Below are 21,389 nucleotides of genomic sequence, written 5' to 3'. Positions count from 1 at the left end.
CTGTGTAAAGTTGGTTTAATAAACCGTCCATTCGTAAACTCAATCCTCTGTCTGGACAGTTGTTCTTTTATGATCTAGTCAGGTCATCACAATACCAATGATATCCCAAGCATTGACGTAAATTCCTCAATAGATAATGCACTGCAATCAATATGTACGTTGCACTACCTCAAAACGTAACTTGTGTGTGCATCTTTTCCCCCAAGGGCCCTGTATTTAAACCCTTTAAAATTCCCTAACATAGACATGCACTCTAAAAGGGCATTAGTCAAATCAATATAAAGACCAGAGGAGCTTGTTCCTGCCTGTATTAGTGGAAGAGGTGTGACAGGAAGCTTTTAATTGCCCTCTCGGTCCCGTGTGGGCCCGTGGGTTTTTGTTCATTCAATGTTGGGTGACACGGTCTTTAATAATGCAGAGAACACAAATAACACCTATGAAATCAAATGAGTGAGAAAAGGACAGGAGAGAGAGACAAACTGATAGCGGGATCGTACAATCCCACTGGGCACAAACTGGTTGAATCAATATTGTTTACATGTCATTTCAAAAAATATATATCAATGCGATGACGTTGAATCAACGTGGAAAACTGATTGGATTTGCAAAAAGTCATCAACGTAAAGGGATTTGGGGATTTTTTAAATTATTTATTTCACCCAGCTTTTAACCATGGTTAACATTTTTTGATTTCATGTTGAATTCATGTTAGTTGACAACTCAATCAAATGTAAATCAAAACCAGACGTTGCACTGACATCTGTGCCCTGTGGGGTGTGTAATTCAATACTGCCAATTTCCCAAACATTTATATACACGTTGTGTCACGTCTACTCCCGCTCCCCCGCTCTGTTGATCGACGTCGCCGGTCTACTAACGACCTGTCCTGGCAACCCATTATTACGCACACCTGGCAACCATCATTATGCACACCTGCGCCCCATTATTAGACACACCTGGACTTCATCACTACCCTGATTACTCCCCCTTTATTTAACCTTCAGTTGTAATCAGTCCTTAGGTGTCATTGGTTTTCTCTCACGTTCAGTATGCGTCCCATGTTCTTTTGTATCGGTTTCATATTAAACTCACCTTCTGCACCTGCTTTCTGACTCCCTGCGTATACGTTGGATGGTTCTCTGTATCTTATATTGTCGTCATAAATACACTCCACCTTCGTGCTTCCACCTCACACACAGCCTATCATTTTAATTAAGTGTATTTAGGTATTTGTCTTGTCTGCTGTTCACTTTAGACAACATGCCACAGCCTGGGAATAAAGTTATAATCTCAAACTGATATCAGACTATGAATAGCTCTTTCAATATCTACTGTAACAACTGGCAGAGATCATTGCTGAATATAATACTGAAACAGTGGAAACATTCTAGAGTAGACTTTCCCACCATTAGGCTTCTTCATTGAGAGCAACAGCACAAATCCATCTGATCCTCTACTGCCTAATTCTGTTTGCGCTCCATCAATAGTGTCATTGGTTGCTTCCCTGTGGCACGATTCAATCAGTGTGTCCTCAGGCTGATCTTTTGGCTAAAACTGTAACCCTAAGGGGAAGTTCCATCCATAGACACCATTACGTCTCATAGGGCTGAGCTGTGGTGAGATATCACTGTTTATCCAACCTCAGAGAGACCAGACTGTCCCCTTGGCACTGTTTGGTGAGAGCCACAGCCACAATAGCTCACCACCGGCACAGTCTGTCCAGATCACAACAGATTGAGAGATCAAGTTACGGCCTCTTTGTTGATACTCCGAGCAGGCCTCCATCGATGTGCCATTTGCAAGAACAAAGATGATACTGTTCAGTGTAAAATATATATGTAAAGGAGATTATATTTCTCCACATCTAGTCTAAAGACTGCTTACTCCTCTGTTTCCATCTCTATTTTACTCTATTCTCTGGCCATTGTTGGCCTTTAAGTGCTGTTTTGGTTGAGTTTAGCTTTTGAGAAATCACTCCTGCTAAAGAGGCATGCCAGGTTATTGTCAGAGCTGCTTCTGAGAACACTGCTGTTTTCCCATTCACTTGGCAAAGTCAGACAAATAATTGGTTACAGGTTCCTTTGTATAAATTGATTAGTTATCTCCAACATGATCCATTGTGTGTAATTCTTCCAGGGACAGACTAATAGTACTGCCGGGAAGATAGTGTGAGACAGCATCCTAATTACTTACAGGAGCTGCTGCTGCAGTGATCTGAATTATCCTGAGCTATTTTTAGCAATCTTGCTCTCAACAGTAAGTTTGCTCTTTACTGGATAAGGACTTTCTTTTTGGGATTCAACAAAGACTATTAAAACCAGTTGCGCTGACAGCCGTCTTGCACTGTTTCACTATGGTTTTAGTCATCAATCTAGCAATACATTATAATGGCGCCAGAGGGGATGGCTGCCATTTTACAAGCTCCTAACCAACTGTGCTATTTTGTTAGTTTTTTCGCATTGTTTGTAACTTATTTTGTAGATAATGTTGTTGCTACCGTCTATTATGACCGAAAATAGCTTCTGGACATTAGAACAGCGATTACTGACCTCGAACTGGACAAATATTTTGTATTTAATGAGTCCAACACGAAGGATATTCACGTTAAGAAAATACGGAAATACAGGGGGCGGAGGTCGGGGTGCCTTGTGAGAATTCGTCGGCGAGTGGGTAAACTGCCTCTACCATCCTTTCTATTGGCCAACGTGCAATCACTGGAAAATAAACTAGATGATCTACGATCGAGACTATCCTACCAACTGGATATTAAAAATTGTAATATCTTATGTTTCACCGAGTCGTGGCTGAACGACTACACATAATATAGAGTTGGCTGGGTTTTCCATGCATCGGCAGGACAGAGCAGCTACGTCTGGTAAGACGAGGGGTGGGGGTGTGTGTCTATTTGTCAATAACAGCTGGTGCCAATGTCTAATATTAAAGAAGTCTCGAGGTATTGCTCGCCTGAGGTAGAGTACCTCATGATAAGCTGTAGACCACACTACAGTGGGGGAAAAAAGTATTTAGTCAGCCACCAATTGTGCAAGTTCTCCCACTTAAAAAGATGAGAGAGGCCTGTAATTTTCATCATAGGTACACGTCAACTATGACAGACAAATTGAGATTTTTTCTCTCCAGAAAATCACATTGTAGGATTTTTAATGAATTTATTTGCAAATTATGGTGGAAAATAAGTATTTGGTCACCTACAAACAAGCAAGATTTCTGGCTCTCACAGACCTGTAACTTCTTCTTTAAGAGGCTCCTCTGTCCTCCACTCGTTACCTGTATTAATGGCACCTGTTTGAACTTGTTATCAGTATAAAAGACACCTGTCCACAACCTCAAACAGTCACACTCCAAACTCCACTATGGCCAAGACCAAAGAGCTGTCAAAGGACACCAGAAACAAAATTGTAGACCTGCACCAGGCTGGGAAGACTGAATCTGCAATAGGTAAGCAGCTTGGTTTGAAGAAATCAACTGTGGGAGCAATTATTAGGAAATGGAAGATATACAAGACCACTGATAATCTCCCTCATCTGGGGCTCCACGCAAGATCTTACCCCGTGGGGTCAAAATGATCACAAGAACGGTGAGCAAAAATCCCAGAACCACACGGGGGGACCTAGTGAATGACCTGCAAAGAGCTGGGACCAAAGTAACAAAGCCTACCATCAGTAACACACTACGCCGCCAGGGACTCAAATCCTGCAGTGCCAGACGTGTCCCCCTGCTTAAGCCAGTACATGTCCAGGCCCGTCTGAAGTTTGCTAGAGTGCATTTGGATGATCCAGAAGAGGATTGGGAGAATGTCATATGGTCAGATGAAACCAAAATAGAACATTTTGGTAAAAACTCAACTCGTCGTGTTTGGAGGACAAAGAATGCTGAGTTGCATCCAAAGAACACCATACCTACTGTGAAGCATGGGGGTGGAAACATCATGCTTTGGGGCTGTTTTTCTGCAAAGGGACCAGGACGACTGATCCATGTAAAGGAAAGAATGAATGGGGCCATGTATCGTGAGATTTTGAGTGAAAACCTCCTTCCATCAGCAAGGGCATTGAATATGAAACGTGGCTGGGTCTTTCAGCATGACAATGATCCCAAACACACCGCCCGGGCAACGAAGGAGTGGCTTCGTAAGAAGCATTTCAAGGTCCTGGAGTGGCCTAGTCAGTCTCCAGATCTCAACCCCATAGAAAATCTTTGGAGGGAGTTGAAAGTCCGTGTTGCCCAGCGACAACCCCAAAACATCACTGCTCTAGACGAGATCTGCATGGAGGAATGGGCCAAAATACCAGCAACAGTGTGTGAAAACCTTGTGAAGACTTACAGAAACCGTTTGACCTGTGTCATTGCCAACAAAGGGTATATAACAAAGTATTGAGAAACTTTTGTTATTGACCAAATACTTATTTTCCACCATAATTTGCAAATAAATTCATTAAAAATCCTACAATGTTATTTTCTGGATTTTCTTTTCTCATTTTGTCTGTCATAGTTTAGGTGTACCTATTATGAAAATTACAGGCCTCTCTCATCTTTTTAAGTGGGAGAACTTGCACAATTGGTGGCTGACTAAATACTTTTTTCCCCCACTGTATCTACTAAGATAGTTTTTATCTATAATATTCGTAGCCGTCTATTTACCACCCCAAACCAATGCTGGCACTAAGACCGCACTCAACGAGCTGTATAAGGCCATAAGCAAACAACAAAATGCTCATCCAGAAGTGGCGCTGCTAGTGGCCGGAGACTTTAATGCAAGCGAACTTAAATCCGTTTTACCTAATTTCTACCAGCATGTCACGTGCAACCAGAGGAAAGAAAACTCTAGACCACCTTTACTCCACACATACAAAGCTCTCCCTCGCCCTACATTTGGCAAATCTGACCATAATTCTATCCTCCTGATTCCTGCTTACATGCAGAAATTAAAGCAGGAAATACCAGTGACTCGCTCAATACGGAAGTAGTCAGATGACGCGGACGCTACGCTCAGGACTGTTTTGCTAGCACAGACTGGAATATGTTCCGGGATTCATCCAATGGCATTGAGGAGTATACCACCTCAGTCACCGGCTTCATCAATAAGTGCATCGACGACGTCGTCCCCACAGTGACCGTACGTACATATCCCAACCAGAAGCCATGGATTACAGGCAACATCCGCACCGAGCTAAAGCTGCCGCTTTCAAGGAGCGGGACACTAATTCGGACACTTATAAGAAATCCCGCTACGCCCTGAGACGAACCATCAAACAGGCAAAGCGTCAATACAGGACTAAGATTGAATCATACTACACCCGCTCTGACGCTCGTCAGATGTGGCAGGGCTTGCAAACTTTTAAGGACTACAAAGGGAAACCCAGCCCCTCCCCCTTTGTTTTTACACTGCTGCTACTCGCAGTTTGTTATCTATGCATAGTCACTTTATCCCTACCTTCAAATTACCCCGACTAACCTGTACCCCTGCACATTGACTCGGTACCGGTACCCCCTGTATATAGCCTCATTATTGTTATTTTATTGTGTTACTTTTTATTTTATTTTATTTAGTAAATAATTTCTTAACTCTATTTCTTGAACTGCATTGTTGGTTAGGGGCTTGTAAGCATTTCACGGAATACCTGTGTTTTCGGCATGTGACAAATAAAATTGGATTTGAAGAGGGCAATATTTTATTAATGTAGTAGTGTTTCCCCCACTATAAAGCTATGACGTTTGGCTTTCTCCTGGAATTGTTTATTTATGTCTGAGAAAGAAACACATTTCAACCCACTATGATCTAGTACACAATAAAAGTATAATAAAATCTATACAAATACAATGGTATGATAAAATTTAAAAAGAAAGTTAATGAATAATCATTTTCATACTTCATATGTCCATATATAGTTATAATCTGTTTTAGGAACATCTACCCAAAATATTTCACCATCTTTATTACTTTACCAGACATATCATGACATTAGTGATAGTCAGAATCTGTTAAGTTTGTGAACGTCTAAATCAACATTTGGGCCATTTAAACAGCGTGCATCCCTCCTATAGACAAGGGGAGAAGGGCTATGTAAAGGGAGCGATTTTCTCATTCTGATCATATGCAATGTGTCTGCCTCCGACATAAAACAAATGTTTGACTTCCACACAAAATAACTTAATTACTTATTTTAGATTTAAGGAAGTTTGTAGGTCGAGTTCTTTATCGTAGAGCTATGAAAGTTATTTATTTAGATCCGACTGCTCAAGACAAATTCAGCAGATTGCTTTGACATGTCTGTTCCGTGAAGCAGTCGAGCTGAAAAAAAAGAAAACGCCCTTTTGACGTAACGTTGCAGTGAAGTGATATAAAGAGATGTAATAATGCAGCAGACCACCAGAGGGAGGCAAATACACGTTCATTCGACAGAGGACATTGACGCAGTCATAGGAATGTCTGGGTGGCTATCTTCTGACATATAAAACGGTGGGTCATCAATAAAATAAGTAATGTAAACATATGCATATATGTTTAAGTAATTATAGTGCCCAATGTTGGGGACTGTCAGCTTAAGAGGTTTTAACTAACTAATATTCTGTCTAAGAAGATATTGTGATCCTGATTCAGTTTGGATTAAAGACAAAACAAAATCAAACTAATGAGGACGCATTTAGCCTTCTGCAAAGAGTTACTCAGTTAGGTATCAGCTGATAAACATATTTTTTGCTGTACAGGCAAACCACAAATTAGGGCACAATCAACAAAATAAGTCGTTTATATTCTTGCTTTCTTGACATCAAAAAGTTGAACGTTGCCAACTCACTGTCCATCAACTCAAAAACACTGCCTCTTTAAATCCACTAGGCAGCCTCGTTTCCGATTTATAAAACATGTGACGTAATTTTTGTACAAGAAGAACATCGTCGGTTCTCTCAATCTCTTTTGTCCACAACGGCAGGCCGCTCTCGTTTACCGCTTAAATACGGACAAAGTGTAGCTAACGTTAGCCGAGGAACAACATAGTTGAGAACGTCAAGCTAGTGAACGTCATACAGTACGTTGTTTTGGGGCACTGCTGACCGATTGGAAACAAAGTGAATGAAAGCTTTGCAGAACGTGAGCGACATGAGTTCCGACGCTAAGCCTGAGCCTAAAAAAGGCAAAATGGAGAATGAAAGCAAATATCTCCCCGAGCTTCTGGCAGAAAAAGACAGCCTGGATTCGTCATTTACTCACGCAATGAAACTGATATCTGCAGGTAATATATCACACAAATATTTTGATTAAAATGGACATTCGCAGTGACTCCTGAATCAGCTAACTTGCTAGCTAAGTTAGCTGATGTAGTTGAAAGAATGACGATGACTAGCTAACGCACTGTAGCTTGCTAGAAGTCAAACCGTTCTGATTTGTAACGATAACGTTATCCCTTTGATTACTACAACAAACTATTTGTGAAACGTTGACCTAGCTCGTTAATATTTGTCATAAATGCCATGGCTTTGACTAAAGCCACACAGCTCTGTGTTGTATAGAATGTAAAACATTTTTCTTGGCTTGGGCAATGGTTGCCGTGGAAAGAAAGGCACGTTAACACGAGGCTCTAATGAAGAGGCATGGCACCAAGTAGGGGGTGTAGGGATGTAGTTAGGGATAATCCACCCAAAACCACGTATTCCTATGATTTACAGTGTGAAGTAACACAAATGTGAGAACAATATTTTTTTGTGAACAATATTTTAAAATGTTAATCAAGTTGCTAGCAGCATGTGAAAATCTCTATGGCAGGTGTGAGCAATAATTGTCTAGAGGGCCACACGGGGATTCAAAAATTCAGCAGAGGGCGGCACAGATGTTGTTTTTGTTGGAACAATTCTATTTTTTTTACTCAAACCTGCCCGCCAGATTGAATGTGCTTGCGGGCGGTTTGTTGCCGAGACAGCAGGTAGTTGGCGCTAGATCTGCACTATCATCTAGGATTGTGCATTCCCGGTAATACACTGTAACCCCTGTGGACCGGCTCATACATAAAGCATCCTTCATTCAGGCTTCAAGGCATAATTTCCCTCCTTAACCATCTAATGGCGAACCGCGGGGGGAAAGGGGAAAAATGCGTATCGCCTTAATTAAACACAATTGCTTACCATCTTCAGGCAAGGGTGTGCAATAGCCTAAATTGTCTGAAAATGGTGGGGAAATTGTTTTAAGATGGTACACATTTTCCCCGTTTTTTTTCTCCATCTGCTCGCAATTAAAGCTGGTTAAAGAGGAAAATTATGCCTTTGCAGCCTGAACTGAGGATGCTTTATGTACGAGTCGGTCCACGTGGGACACTGGCGTATGACCGGAATGCACATAAATCCTAGTAGACATTGCAGATTTAGCGCCTCCTATCGGCTGCCTATGCTGTTGCCCAACCCTGCTCAATGGGCTGGCTATCTTGCTTGTTAGCTAATGTAGCTACACACAATAATATCCGCATGTGAAGTAGCCATTTAGTGCAGTTCGTATAGACGATTTTACAGCTATCACCATATTCAACATGCAGATCATGTGCCTGGCAGTGGAGTTTGCCATTTGCAACTGCCCTTTGGCCACACAAACGCGACTTTCTCCCCTCCGCGTGTTAGAGCACCATTGAGTAGGGGGAGGGGAGAAAATCGCATTCCGTGATGGGATTTGAAGGGAAAACGGAGTTGAATAATTTGATCCACTGATTACTTTGAGCACATCTAAGTGAAACATATACATTGTCATGATGATATAGACGAGTGGATGCTTTCTAGACAAGTATATACATGCCATCTATTGGCTGATTTGACGATCGGAAGTGCAGGTCATTGTTTTTAAAGCGTTATGAAATGTTAGTGTGTTATTCCCGATCTCAAGTGACGAGAACCTTAAAGGTATGATGAGTTCCAATAGTTAATTTACCCACTCATATAACATGGACTATCTTCAAATTGACATTAGTTGAATATCTGGGGGTGGATCTTTCCCCAACAACATACAAATTGTAAAGCTTATGGAAGGCTGCGACCCCATTTGGGATTTTTTTTCTTCCACCAGGTGTTAGCCAGTCAGTGATGTCAGGTTGGCTTGCTGTTTTGTTTGGAACTGTAGCTAGTTGGCTAACGTTATATGAAATGGGGCTGCTTATTTGTTAGTGCTGTAAAAATGTGTAGTTAGCTAGTCAGTTTTGTAAAATATGATTGTGTTTACAGCTGGATTCCTGAGTTTCTGGCAGATATTTGAAATTGATAGTAGACACCAGCTATCTTGCACATCTGCAATGTGATGTCTGCAGCAAAAAGTTACTGTACAATTCTGTAGGCAGGAAATTGTTACATATGTTGGAACCTCTGCCAGCAACTTCAAGGCTACTGTAATGGTAGTCAGAAACTGAGCATTGTCTAGGATGTCCGGTTGGCCTGTCTTTTTATTATAAAAATGTGGTTTCTGTATTAAGTGTCAGACCCAGATTATAAATGGCTTCATCCTGCTGCAGTGCCAGTTAACTACTTTATTACAGCTTGCCTCTCCCCCAGTGCCAATTTCTACCAGACAGTTCACCACTACATGTCTCTCAAACTAAACATGAACGTGCATTACAAGTTTAGATGTTTTAGGGACAAATTTGTATTCTACAGTCTGATCAGCCACTTTTTGTCTATGATGTCAAATGAATGGTGTGTGTCTGATTCTTGAGACTCGCCCTAACTTCCCCATTGCACCCAATCATAACGATTACTGCATCAGGGTTGAAGACTAAAGGCCAGCTTGTAATTTTCAGTAGGATTTTTATCAGGCATGTTTGCCAGTTCTGAGGCTTTCATAATTATAAGGATGTCTATCTGGTAAGCAGAGCTCAGTTTTCCCCATTATGTATTGGGATGCTGGCGGTTGTGCAAAGTCTCTAATCCCTACAGCATGTCACTGTTGGGTGTCACACAACTGTCTCAGTTCTATGCCAGTTGTCTTTGTGTGAGGAAATGAGGGAGCTAAAGTGTCTGGATCAGTTGGCTTTTATCTTATGACTCCAGGATGTTCTCTAGTAGGGCATTGCTCAGATGTTGCTACTTAAATTTTTCTACACTTGGATTTGACCGAGCTCTGCTAATTACTTGTGAATTATGAACATTTCACGAAGCACTTGCACTATGCGTTTATGATCAATCTTTAACAATGATACAGTGATTTACTAAAAGTAAAAACCCATGTATTCCTGTCTGTAGAGATCGAAAGGATTCAGAAAGGAGAGTCCAAGAAAGAGACCGAAAGAGAAACGTACTTGGACCTGTTTACCACAAAGAACATCAAGGTCAAGGAACGTGTGCTTATTCCTGTCAAGCAGTACCCAAGAGTGAGTAACGTTTTCTCTTTGGTCTCCATCGAAAGAGTCCTTATAATTACTTTTTTGTTGTGTCCAATTTTTAGCCTAACTTCTGAACGATTTATGATAGAAACATGCAGTTTGGGCCATTGCTTTTAAAATGTGATTACTTTTACTTTGGGGGGGACATTTACCAAGTTCAAAGCATACATTATAATTGAACAACACCTTACTGCAGGGATCAACTAGATTAAGCCGGAGACCAATTTTATTTTATTTAGCAGATTTATAATTAAACATTTGTAGACCGCAAGAAGTCAAAATTGATATAATATTGGACTAAACCATTATATGGTCACATACACTCAGTGACCAGTTTATTAGGTACACCCATCTAGTACTAGGTAGGATCTCCCTTTGCCCCCAGAACAGCTGGAATTGTTTGAGGCATGGAAACGCTAAAGGGACCTAGCGTGTGCCAGGAAAACATTTCCTACACCACCGCCACCAGCCTGTACCGTTGACACCAGGCAGGATGGGGCCATTGACTCATGCTCAGTTGTCCAGTGTTGGTGATCGCATGCCCACTGGAGCCGCTTCTTGTTTTTAGCTGATAGGAGTGGAACCCGGTGTGGTCGTCTGCTGCAATAGCCCATCCGTGACAAGGACCGACGAGTTGTGCGTTCCGAGATGCCATTCTGCACACCACTTTTGTACTGCACTGTTTGTGGCCAGCCTGTTAGCGTGCAGGATTCTTACCATTCTCCTTCGACCTCTCATCAACAAGCTGTTTTCGCCCACAGGACTGACGCTGACTGGATGTTTTTTTCACCTTTCTCGGTAAACCCTAGACAAGGTCGTACATGAAGATCCCAGGAGGCTGGACGTTTCTGAGATGCTGGAACTGGCGCACATGGCACCGACGATTATACAACAGTCAAAGTCTCTTAGGTCACTCAATTTGCCCATTCTAACGTTCAATAGAACAGTAACTGGATGCCTGTCTGCCTGCTTTAGGAGCGACCCATTTTCATGAATGGGGTGGTGTACCTTATAAACTGGCCACTGAGTGTTCACCCTCTATTATGCGTGGGAATACTTTGGAACAGAATTTCAAAATTAAAATCATTTGAAAGGCCAAATAAAATTGTCTGCCAGTTGGGGCCTTGCCCTACTTCATGTCTGGCTCTCCTTTACTGTCAAGGGACTCGCGTCACTGACATGGAACGAACACAACTTCCACCCCTCAGGGTTTTCAGTGACCTTAACTTTTTAATTTCAGCGGAGTGAAGTTGGAATGGCATGTCACAGTGCTCATTCTGACATGCAGAGTAAAGACGTCCGCATGCTTCCCATCCGGAATGTTGTGCATATATTATGACTACATTTAGTTAAGTTTTGGTCTTCGGCAAGGGTTATTTCAGTGTTATTATTTTTTTTGGTCTCTTCGTTGGTGATTGGTCAAGTGTCATTCATGCAAATTTTCACTGGAGAAATACTGCACCAAACATCTTAGTTGGATGTAAAATTGCGTGGCTAAGAGCTCTTCTGCAAAAATGTCTAATGACTGATTTCTTGAGTTATCTTAAATTAATTAAGACTCTTGAGGATGTGTATACTGGCTATGGCGTCTCAAGATGGACAAACTGTACTATTGTCGTTTTGCAAGCACGCTCGTTCAGGTCACCTAGCAGAGTTCGGCTAGGTGCCAGCCGAACCGACTCATGCTCAAGGTTTAAGACCCCCATATAAATTAATACAAAATAGCCCACATAAATGGCCAATAATTGCAGAAAGTGCACTGTTGGTATGACCATATCAGATAATTGAAATTCATTCCTCTTAAGTGCTGAAACTGAGCTCTCATATTTACCGCCATTAAACATGGACAGAGCTCAGTCTCTTGGGCAGGTTCTCACCCTCTTTTTCCTGCATGATTTAAGGGAAAACGGTTGAGGAGAAACCAAATGGTCCTAGCAGTCACGCTAGAGTGCCTGAGGGACGAATGAATCTATGAATGTTAGCTGCTCTGGCCTGGTTTGCCCCCCTGCTGCAGCAGACTGACTGGCTCGGACATGCTTGCCTGTCTAATGCAGTCTGTCCCTGCTCTCCCTTAGACGGGACGGGAAAGACGTGCATCACGCTACAGGTTGGATAGGCTGTGATATGGTGTATTCCACAGCCTAGCAACATGTACATATTACTTCAACAAGCCGGTGCCCCCGCACATTGACTCTGCACCGGTACCCCCCTGTATATATAGCCTCCCTCCTGTTATTTTATTTTACTTCTGTTCTTTTTTTCTCAACACTTTTATTTTACTTTTTTATAAATAAATAAAAATGCACTGTTGGTTAAGGGCTGTAAGTAAGCATTTCACTGTAATGTCTGTACCTGTTGTATTCGGCGCATGTGGCCAATAAAATTTGACTTGATATATTATGGATCAATATCCCTGATGAATAAAACAATCTGCACCAACAACAGAGGCTGTTAACGTAATATCAATGTTTTTTTTTTTCAAATTCTTTCTACAGTTCAACTTCGTTGGTAAGATTCTGGGACCCCAGGGGAACACTATCAAGCGACTCCAGGAGGAGACCGGAGCAAAGATCTCGGTGTTGGGCAAAGGTTCCATGAGGGACAAGGCAAAGGTAAGAATGGCGAGAGGCGCTGACCGGGTACATGTGAAGAGTCCCTTTGAATCAAACTTTGCAGCAATCGGATGTGTAATGGGGAAATTTACAGAACAGCATCAGACTTAATTTAAGCAATAAGGCCCGGGGAGGGGGTGTGGTATATGGCCAATATACACTGCTCAAAAAAATTAAGGGAACACTTAAACAACACAATGTAACTCCAAGTCAATCACACTTCTGTGAAATCAAACTGTCCACTTAGGAAGCAACACTGATTGACAATAAATTTCACATGCTGTTGTGCAAATGGAATAGACAACAGGTGGAAATTATAGGCAATTAGCAAGACACCCCCAATAAAGAAGTGGTTATGCAGGTGGTGACCACATACCACTTCTCAGTTCCTATGCTTCCTGGCTGATGTTTTGGTCACTTTTGAATGCTGGCGGTGCTTTCACTCTAGTGGTAGCATGAGACGGAGTCTACAACCCACACAAGTGGCTCAGGTAGTGCAGCTCATCCAGGATGGCACATCAATGCGAGCTGTGGCAAGAAGGTTTGCTGTGTCTGTCAGCGTAGTATCCAGAGCATGGAGGCGCTACCAGGAGACAGGCCAGTACATCAGGAGATGTGGAGGAGGCCGTAGGAGGGCAAAAACCCAGCAGCAGGACTGCTACCTCCGCCTTTGTGCAAGGAGGAGCAGGAGGAGCACTGCCAGAGCCCTGCAAAATGACCTCCAGCAGGCCACAAATGTGCATGTGTCTGCTCAAATGGTCAGAAACAGACTCCATGAGGGTGGTATGAGGGCCCGACGTCCACAGGTGGGGGTTGTGCTTACAGCCCAACACCGTGCAGGACGTTTGGCATTTGCCAGAGAACACCAAGATTGGCAAAACAGCCGCTGGCGCCCTGTGCTCTTCACAGATGAAAGCAGGTTCACACTGAGCACGTGACAGACGTGACAGAGTCTGGAGACGCCGTGGAGAACGTTCTGCTGCCTGCAACATCCTCCAGCATGACCGGTTTGGCGGTGGGTCAGTCGTGGTGTGGGGTGGCATTTCTTTGGGGGGCCGCACAGCCCTCCATGTGCTCGCCAGAGGTAGCCTGACTGCCATTAGGTACCGAGATGAGATCCTCAGACCCCTTGTGAGACCATATGCTGGTGCGGTTGGCCCTGGGTTCCTCCTAATGCAAGACAATGCTAGACCTCATGTGGCTGGAGTGTGTCAGCAGTTCCTGCAAGAGGAAGGCATTGATGCTATGGACTGGCCCGCCTGTTCCCCAGACCTGAATCCAATTGAGCACATCTGGGACATCATGTCTCGCTCCATCCACCAACGCCACGTTGCACCACAGACTGTCCAGGAGTTGGCGGATGCTTTAGTCCAGGTCTGGGAGGAGATCCCTCAGGAGACCATCTGCCACCTCATCAGGAGCATGGCCAGGCGTTGTAGGGAGGTCATACATGGCCAGGCGTTGTGGTCCTCTGTAGCTCAACTGGTAGAGCACGGCGCTTGTAACGCCAAGGTAGTGGGTTCGATCCCCGGGACCACCCATACACAAAAATGTATGCACGCATGACTGTAAGTCGCTTTGGATAAAAGCGTCTGCTAAATGGCATATTATTTATTATTATTATACAGGCACATGGAGGCCACACACACTACTGAGCCTCATTTTGACTTGTTTTAAGGACATTACATCAAAGTTGGATCAGCCTGTAGTGTGGTTTTCCACTTTAATTTTGAGGGTGACTCCAAATCCAGACCTCCATGGGTTGATAAATTTGATTTCCATTGATCATTTTTGTGTGATTTTGTTGTCAGCACATTCAACTATGTAAAGAAAAAAGTATTTAAGATTATTTCATTCATTCAGATCTAGGATGTGTTTAAGTGTTCCCTTAATTTTTTTGAGCAGTGTACTACGGCGAAGGGCTGTTCTTATGCACGTGGTATAGTCCTTAGCCGTGGTATATTTGCCGCCTACCACAAACCCCCAAGGTGCATTATTGCTATTATAAACTGGTTACCAATGTAATTGGAGCAGTAAAAATAAATGTTTTTGTCATACCCGTGATATACGGTCTGCTATACCATGGCTATCAGCATTCAGGGCTTGAACCACCCAGTTTATAATGTAATTTTTACATTGTGAATTTCAGGAGGAAGAGCTGAGAAAGGGTGGTGAGCCCAAATATGCTCATCTGGGCATGGAACTGCATGTCTTCATAGAGGTGTTTGCCCCCATACCTGAGGCATACCTGCGCATGGCTCATGCCATGGATGAGGTCAAGAAGTTCCTCATCCCTGTAAGTATCCCAGAGAGCATCCTGCTTCAGCCACAGACAGTTAAAGTTGTGATCTATGGGTCGATCTATGATGGCTTAGCAATGGCCCAAGATTTTCTAATGTTCTAATCACGGACCTGCCATGTTAATGTAGCTACTATTTTCTTTATTTATAAGCAGGACACCATGGATGGTATCTGCCAGGATCAGTTCATGGAGATTGGCTACCTAAATGGAGGTCAGGACTCACAATCCAGGGGAAGAGGGGGCCCTCCGGGCAGGGGCAGGGGAGCACCCCCACCCAACTCTGCAGGAGCCAGGTAGGATTCTGTGCCTTTGACGTCCCCGTAATTTTCAAGACCAAAATACTTCAGAATCTTCCCAGTTTAAATGTACAAATATTGTATTTTTCTTCAGGGGGCGAGGAATGCCACCTCGTGGAGGAGCCCCTCGTGGTGGAGCTTCCCGAGGAGGGCCACCCAGGGGTGGGTCGGCCAGAGGGGCTCCAGCTGGTCGGGGTGGACCCCCCTCCACACCTGCTAGAGGAGGCACAGCACAACGTTCCAGACCCCCCACCCCAGGGACGCAAAGGATGCTCCCGTCCCCAGCCCACTCCCACCAGCAACATCAGCACCAACACGCACCACCACCCAAGGCTGAGGCCTACGATGAATATGTACGTCAAACCACTCAATTGTTAAGTCATTGGGTTGTGCACCTAGTTTCTTTCAGAACTAAAGAGGAGCTGTCAGTTTAAGGTCTTTATTTATTGTAGGTCTATTTATCATGGGAGACATGTCACCTCTTCATTCATGGTTATCTGCCAATGATTTATATGTACACTAGATCACTGATAAGGGGTGCTATGGTGGAGTAACCGTGCCTCCATCTTGTCACTAAACTTGACCAGGGAGTGTCTACATTCGTTTTACATAAAATTATAAATCCTTAAAGTATAATTGAGATTACTAATGTTAAAAATGTATACATGTGATTTTGACTTTGACAAATGGCTGACCGTTGGCTTCAGTCTCTCAATGGCCAATGCATAGCATCAGCAATCCAGGGTTTATAGAAATCATTGGTATCAGCCCCATGGAACCTTTCTAGTCCACTTGAGTTGTTTATTCTGACAGACCTGTAGCATTGTATGTTGTACGTGTACCTTGTCATTCTGTGGTTAATGGCTTATGTTGTCTTCTTTTCCCTAGCCTGCCTATGAAGAAAGCTATGCTGAGCCTGCATATGAAGGTTATGACAACTATTACAGTCAACAACCTCCACAAGCGTAAGTTTCTATCTCATAGAGTAATGGCTGATTGTGAGTTTAAACAATGAGGTGGCCAATCCTCAGTAGAATATTGTAATATCGGACTCTGTTCAGCATTTGCATATGAATTGTCACTTAAGATCAAGGTGGTTGGTCTGGATTCTAACAGGCATGTAGTGATTTGTATTTCAGGGAACCTTTTGTAATTAAACTGATATGTTGTACCACATTTTCAACAGTGTATGCTGTAGGGGCCCAGACATTTCCCTTCACAATATTAAATGTAGTCAGACTGTCTGACATCCTCTTCTCTTCTCAGGGACACAGAGTACTATGACTATGGACATGGAGAGGCTCAGGAGGCCTATGAACCATATGGTAAGATGATAGTAAATTAATGGTGGTGAAAGAAGTTAGGACAACCAACACATTCTTATTTTCACATACATTCTCAGATATTGAAAATGACATTATTGGGCCAAACCGGTCTTGTGTCAATGTGTTGTACTTTTATGCTGTGAGTGAATTGACCACCGCTCTTTATCCTCACACTGCATGTATCCAAACATTGACCTTTGTGTGTATTTTCTCTCGTAGCCCAGGACGATTGGGAGGGTTCGTGGCCTGCCACTGGAGGCAAAGCCCCTCCTGCGAGGCAGGATAAGCGGGGGTCCTACAGAGAGCATCCATACGGAAGATACTGAACGGCCTCCGGTAGAGGGTTGCCCTGGCAACTGTCTCCCGTTGTAACTCTCTTTTAATTCTCAGAAGTAAATTTCCTCTATGTTCATTTTACTTTTCTTTTTTTTTTTATGGTTTGAGAGCAGGACAATTGGATGTATTGCATCGAGTGGGCGTAGCAAGCAAATGCAAGGATTTTGATAATACGTTTTCATTCAATGTTTGTTTCCACTGCATCATTGAGTTTTAAGATCTAATTTAATGGTTACTTGGAGATTTAAAAAAAACGTGATACATTGTGTAGTTTTATGTTCAAAAATGTTATTTCAGTTTGTCTGTCTTCATGAGAGGATTCAGTGGCAGTTGCAGACTCCCATTTAGGCTGCATTTCAAAAGTCTTTTTAGCTAATAAACTTGATTAATGACAATGTAACATCGGCAACTTAGATTGAATGGGGAATAACCTAAATAATTTTCTGGACAAATAATTTTTGTAGAATCTAAAATTCCATAGGTTTCAATGTTTTTTTTTTATTTCTTATAGAGTTTTGAAATCTAGCCTTATTAGACACTTGAGACGGTCTGTCCTAAAATATCTCCAAGTCATTTCAATTTGACTTGATTGTATAGTACATTCTACTTTAGATAACTTTTGCGATTGGCTTACTTTTATCTACATCTTATTGGGCTGACTGATGGAAATTCTGGTAAATTACTCTTTGTTAGGTGTCCTACAAAGATTTGGGAAAACTGCAGCCAACTCAATATTATGTACATAAACTAAGGACAATTGTATATTGCTATCTAAAGTTGTGCAGTCTCCAAAATGCATAGTGCTACGTGTGTAATCTTGCCTAAATAGGATACTAAATATATCCACAAATGTTTTGCTGCAGTGCGTTGTATCAATAAAGCCTAATTTGTTTTGTTTTTTATCTAACTAAACCTGGTATTTTGCTTTTGTTGTATAGTAATGCCTTCAACTAATAAAACTGGTCCTCATTTTGAGGTTCTTCACAAAACTCCAAAACAATCACCAGATTATTGTATGTACATAGGAGACAAAAGCAACCAAAAAGAACGTCTGCTCTATTTTTGATAAAGAGCACATCCTCTTCATCTCTCTCTCTCTATTAAAAAGGATCTAGAAGAGACCCATTATGTCACGTAAAATAACGATGGTACCTTAAGGTAATGTATTTCCAAATACTTCGCTTGACAATGATATAGTGCCTGGACTTGTATTATTTGAAGTCGATTGTTACGACAGCACATTTCCTCAAGCTTCCCAATGAGCCATGTCTTTTTAGTCATTTGAAATAACTGATTTTCAACAGTATTTCAAGTCAAGCTTGCAGGAATCTTACTTTGATGCAAAGTCATGCTGGCTGGTTTTATTAAAGAAAAATATCGCAGGGGAGAGGATGCTAAAAGCCTAAAGATCACATCAAGAAGGTAAAATGAACCCCAACTGTCATTTGTTAGATTTTTTGTCTTATGCACAAAATGCTAGAACCTGCTAGTCATCCAAAACCAGTTGTCCAAAAATGCATACCTGCATAATATGCTATGATAACCTGTCTCAAATAAAATAGCTGTACAAAATTATTAGAAATGATTGTAATGCAACTCTTGCTAAAATTGAATACACAGTTTATGGTCCAATCAGTTCAACTGCCCTCCCTGGCATTTTTGTTTGGTATTGTTTTAGAATAATGTTAAAAGTCATGGTTACAAAAAATACCTAAAACCTCAGCTTGAGTTGCATGACTTTTGCAGTGAAATGTTAGTCTTGCATGAATGATCGTGTTCAACTTCAAGTACATGTTAGTTGTCAACAGCACTTGCACAAGGGTCTCATTGTATTTCTGTCCCCAGGTATTCCGAATAAGTCCCTCTCTGGGTTTGAGAAAGGCATCGGACTTGAGCTGAATAAAGTCCTCATGGTAAGTCATCCATTACTATTCAGCAATGTCATGGAATTTAACAAGGCTAAAGCTGCTTCACTATTTTTGGTTTTACTATTACTTAAATTGAGGAAAACCGATGAAACCATGAGTGAACAAAGTTTGCCATCTCCACCTGAGTATTCCTCATTTTGCGTGTGCTTGTTGAATTCTGCCAGAAAGCTAGTCCTCTTCACAACCAACTGCAATGTTTTGTGAATGGACCCTCAGGCTGACTTGTCAAGGTCTTTACCAGCTGTAGTAGAAAATCAAACCAGTGTTGTGACAAAGTACTCACTGCTAGACAAAACTCAGGAAGAAGGGTGGGAATGTTGGTGTTTTCCAATTACGTTATCAATGTTTCCCTCATTCTCAATCTGTCACACTTAGGGAAGTGTTTTGTTTTAGTTGCTCAACAGGGTGACTTGTGAATTGTTATCATTTCAACAGGTATAATCCAGTGAAAGGCCTTGAAGACTGCACAGGTGACTTAAGGAGCCTGGCAGCCCCATGTTTTGTTGGGGGTTTAACTGTCAGGATTGCCACAAGGCTTTTCTTTCACTCAAGATATGACCATCAGTTTGCTAGAAATTAGGACGTGTGTGTGCTCACTCCATCACTTATGGATAATGGCACTCCCTGGAATACGGCTGCTTAATGTCTGCAAGTCTCCAGAGAAAGAATGAGGCCTACAGTGCATTCAACTTGAGAGGATGAAGTAAATGCACTGGTTCCCGACCAAGCAGCTTGGAGTACAAGGAACTAAGTTGGCGTATTCTTGGAAATGATGCAGATAATTATATTGCTAGAAGCCACATTCTATCAGCAATATTAAAACTGATCTACCCCCTAAAATGTTTTTTAAAGCTGTGAATGGACTCTCAGGCTGACTTGTCAAGGTCTGCTACATTTCCTTTAATATTACGTTTTTCTATTAGCTCGTTTTACATTTTCAATGTACATTTTGTGTGGTTGTAAAATTGTAGTTGCCACAGGTCTTGAATGCTTTCTGTGCAGAATAACTTTAATTTCTTAAATAAATCCCAATATCCTGATTATGCTGTCTTTTTCTTCATTTTGGTGGGAATGAAGTTTTACATTTGTCATTTAGCAGACACTTATCCAGAGTGACTTACAGGAGCAATTGGGGTTAAGTGCCTTGCTCAAGGCCACATCGACAGACTTTTCAGTCTGCTCAGATTCAAACCAACCTTTCGGTTACTGGCCCAACGCTCTAAACCTGTCGCTTTGAGGCTTGTATAAAAGGTCAACCCTTCAGCTGCCTCCCTTATATTTATACTGAACTAAAATTTAAATGCAACAATTAACCATTTTACTGAGTTCATAAGGAAATCAGTCAATTGAAATATTTAGGCCCTAATCTATGGATTTCACATGACTGGGCAGCGGCACAGCCATGGGTGGGCCTGGGAGGGTATAGGCCCACCCACTTGGGAGCCAGGCCCAGCCAATCAGAATGAGTTTTTCCCCACAATGGGGCTTTATTAGACAGAAATATGCCTAAATTTCATCAGCTGTCTGGGTGGCTGGTCTCAGACGATCCCACAGGTGAAGAAGCCGGATGTGGAGGTCCTGGGCTGCTGTGGTTACACGTGGTCTGCCGTTGTGAGGCCAGTTGGACGTGCTGCCAAATTCTCGAACATGACGTTGAAGACGGCTTATGGTAGAGAATTTAACAATTCTCTGGCAACAGCGCTGTTGGACACTCCTGCAGTCAGCATGCCAATTGCACACTCCCTCAACTTGAGACACCTGTGGCATTGTGTTTTGACAAAATTGCACATTTTAGAGAGGCCTTTTATTGTCCCCAGCACAAGGTGCACCTGTGTAATGAGCATGCTGTTTAATCAGCTTCTTGATATGCAACACCTGTCAGGTGGATGGATTATCTTGGCAAAGGAGGAATGTTCACTAACTGGGATGCACAACATTTGAGAGAGAAGCTTTTTGTGCGTATGGAAAAATGGTGTGATGTATTTCAGCTCATGAAACATGGACCAACACTTTACATGTTGCATTTATATTTTAGTTCAGTATAAATACACTGCTCAAAAAAATAAAGGGAACACTAAAATAACACATCCTAGATCTGAATGAATGAAATAATCTTATTAAATACTTTTTTCTTTACATAGTTGAATGTGCTGACAACAAAATCACACAAAAATTATCAATGGAAATCAAATGTATCAACCCATGGAGGTCTGGATTTGGAGTCAC

General features: G+C 42.2%; 1 protein-coding gene across 3 annotated transcripts; it reads left to right on the top strand.

Annotated features, from left to right (window-relative positions):
• The first annotated feature begins 6,892 nt into the window (after window positions 1–6,892).
• LOC121539214 (KH domain-containing, RNA-binding, signal transduction-associated protein 1) lies at window positions 6,893–20,203 on the top strand. 3 transcript variants are annotated; one of them, XR_005995332.2, is made up of 11 exons: window positions 6,893–7,247; window positions 10,225–10,352; window positions 12,860–12,976; window positions 15,126–15,272; window positions 15,429–15,571; window positions 15,669–15,927; window positions 16,463–16,539; window positions 16,841–16,899; window positions 17,119–17,291; window positions 19,081–19,148; window positions 19,599–20,203. XR_005995332.2 is itself a non-coding variant. In XM_041847544.2 (9 exons), the coding sequence occupies exons 1-9, from the start codon at window positions 7,088–7,090 to the stop codon at window positions 17,223–17,225; spliced, it is 1,194 nt and encodes a 397-aa protein (XP_041703478.1). In that variant the 5' UTR covers window positions 6,893–7,087; the 3' UTR covers window positions 17,226–18,147. The 3 variants fall into 3 exon arrangements, 2 of the variants coding, with proteins under 2 accessions (XP_041703478.1, XP_041703477.1); XM_041847544.2 differs by lacking the exons at window positions 19,081–19,148; window positions 19,599–20,203 and having other exon boundaries at window positions 15,432–15,571; window positions 17,119–18,147; XM_041847543.2 differs by lacking the exons at window positions 19,081–19,148; window positions 19,599–20,203 and having other exon boundaries at window positions 17,119–18,147.
• Window positions 20,204–21,389: the final 1,186 nt, after the last annotated feature.

Source organism: Coregonus clupeaformis, chromosome 25 (assembly GCF_020615455.1).
Source record: "Coregonus clupeaformis isolate EN_2021a chromosome 25, ASM2061545v1, whole genome shotgun sequence".
In the NCBI taxonomy this organism is placed as follows: Eukaryota; Metazoa; Chordata; class Actinopteri; order Salmoniformes; family Salmonidae; genus Coregonus; species Coregonus clupeaformis.
The sequence above is the reverse complement of the archived record's forward strand: the minus strand, read 5'-3'. Positions and strand labels throughout refer to the sequence as shown.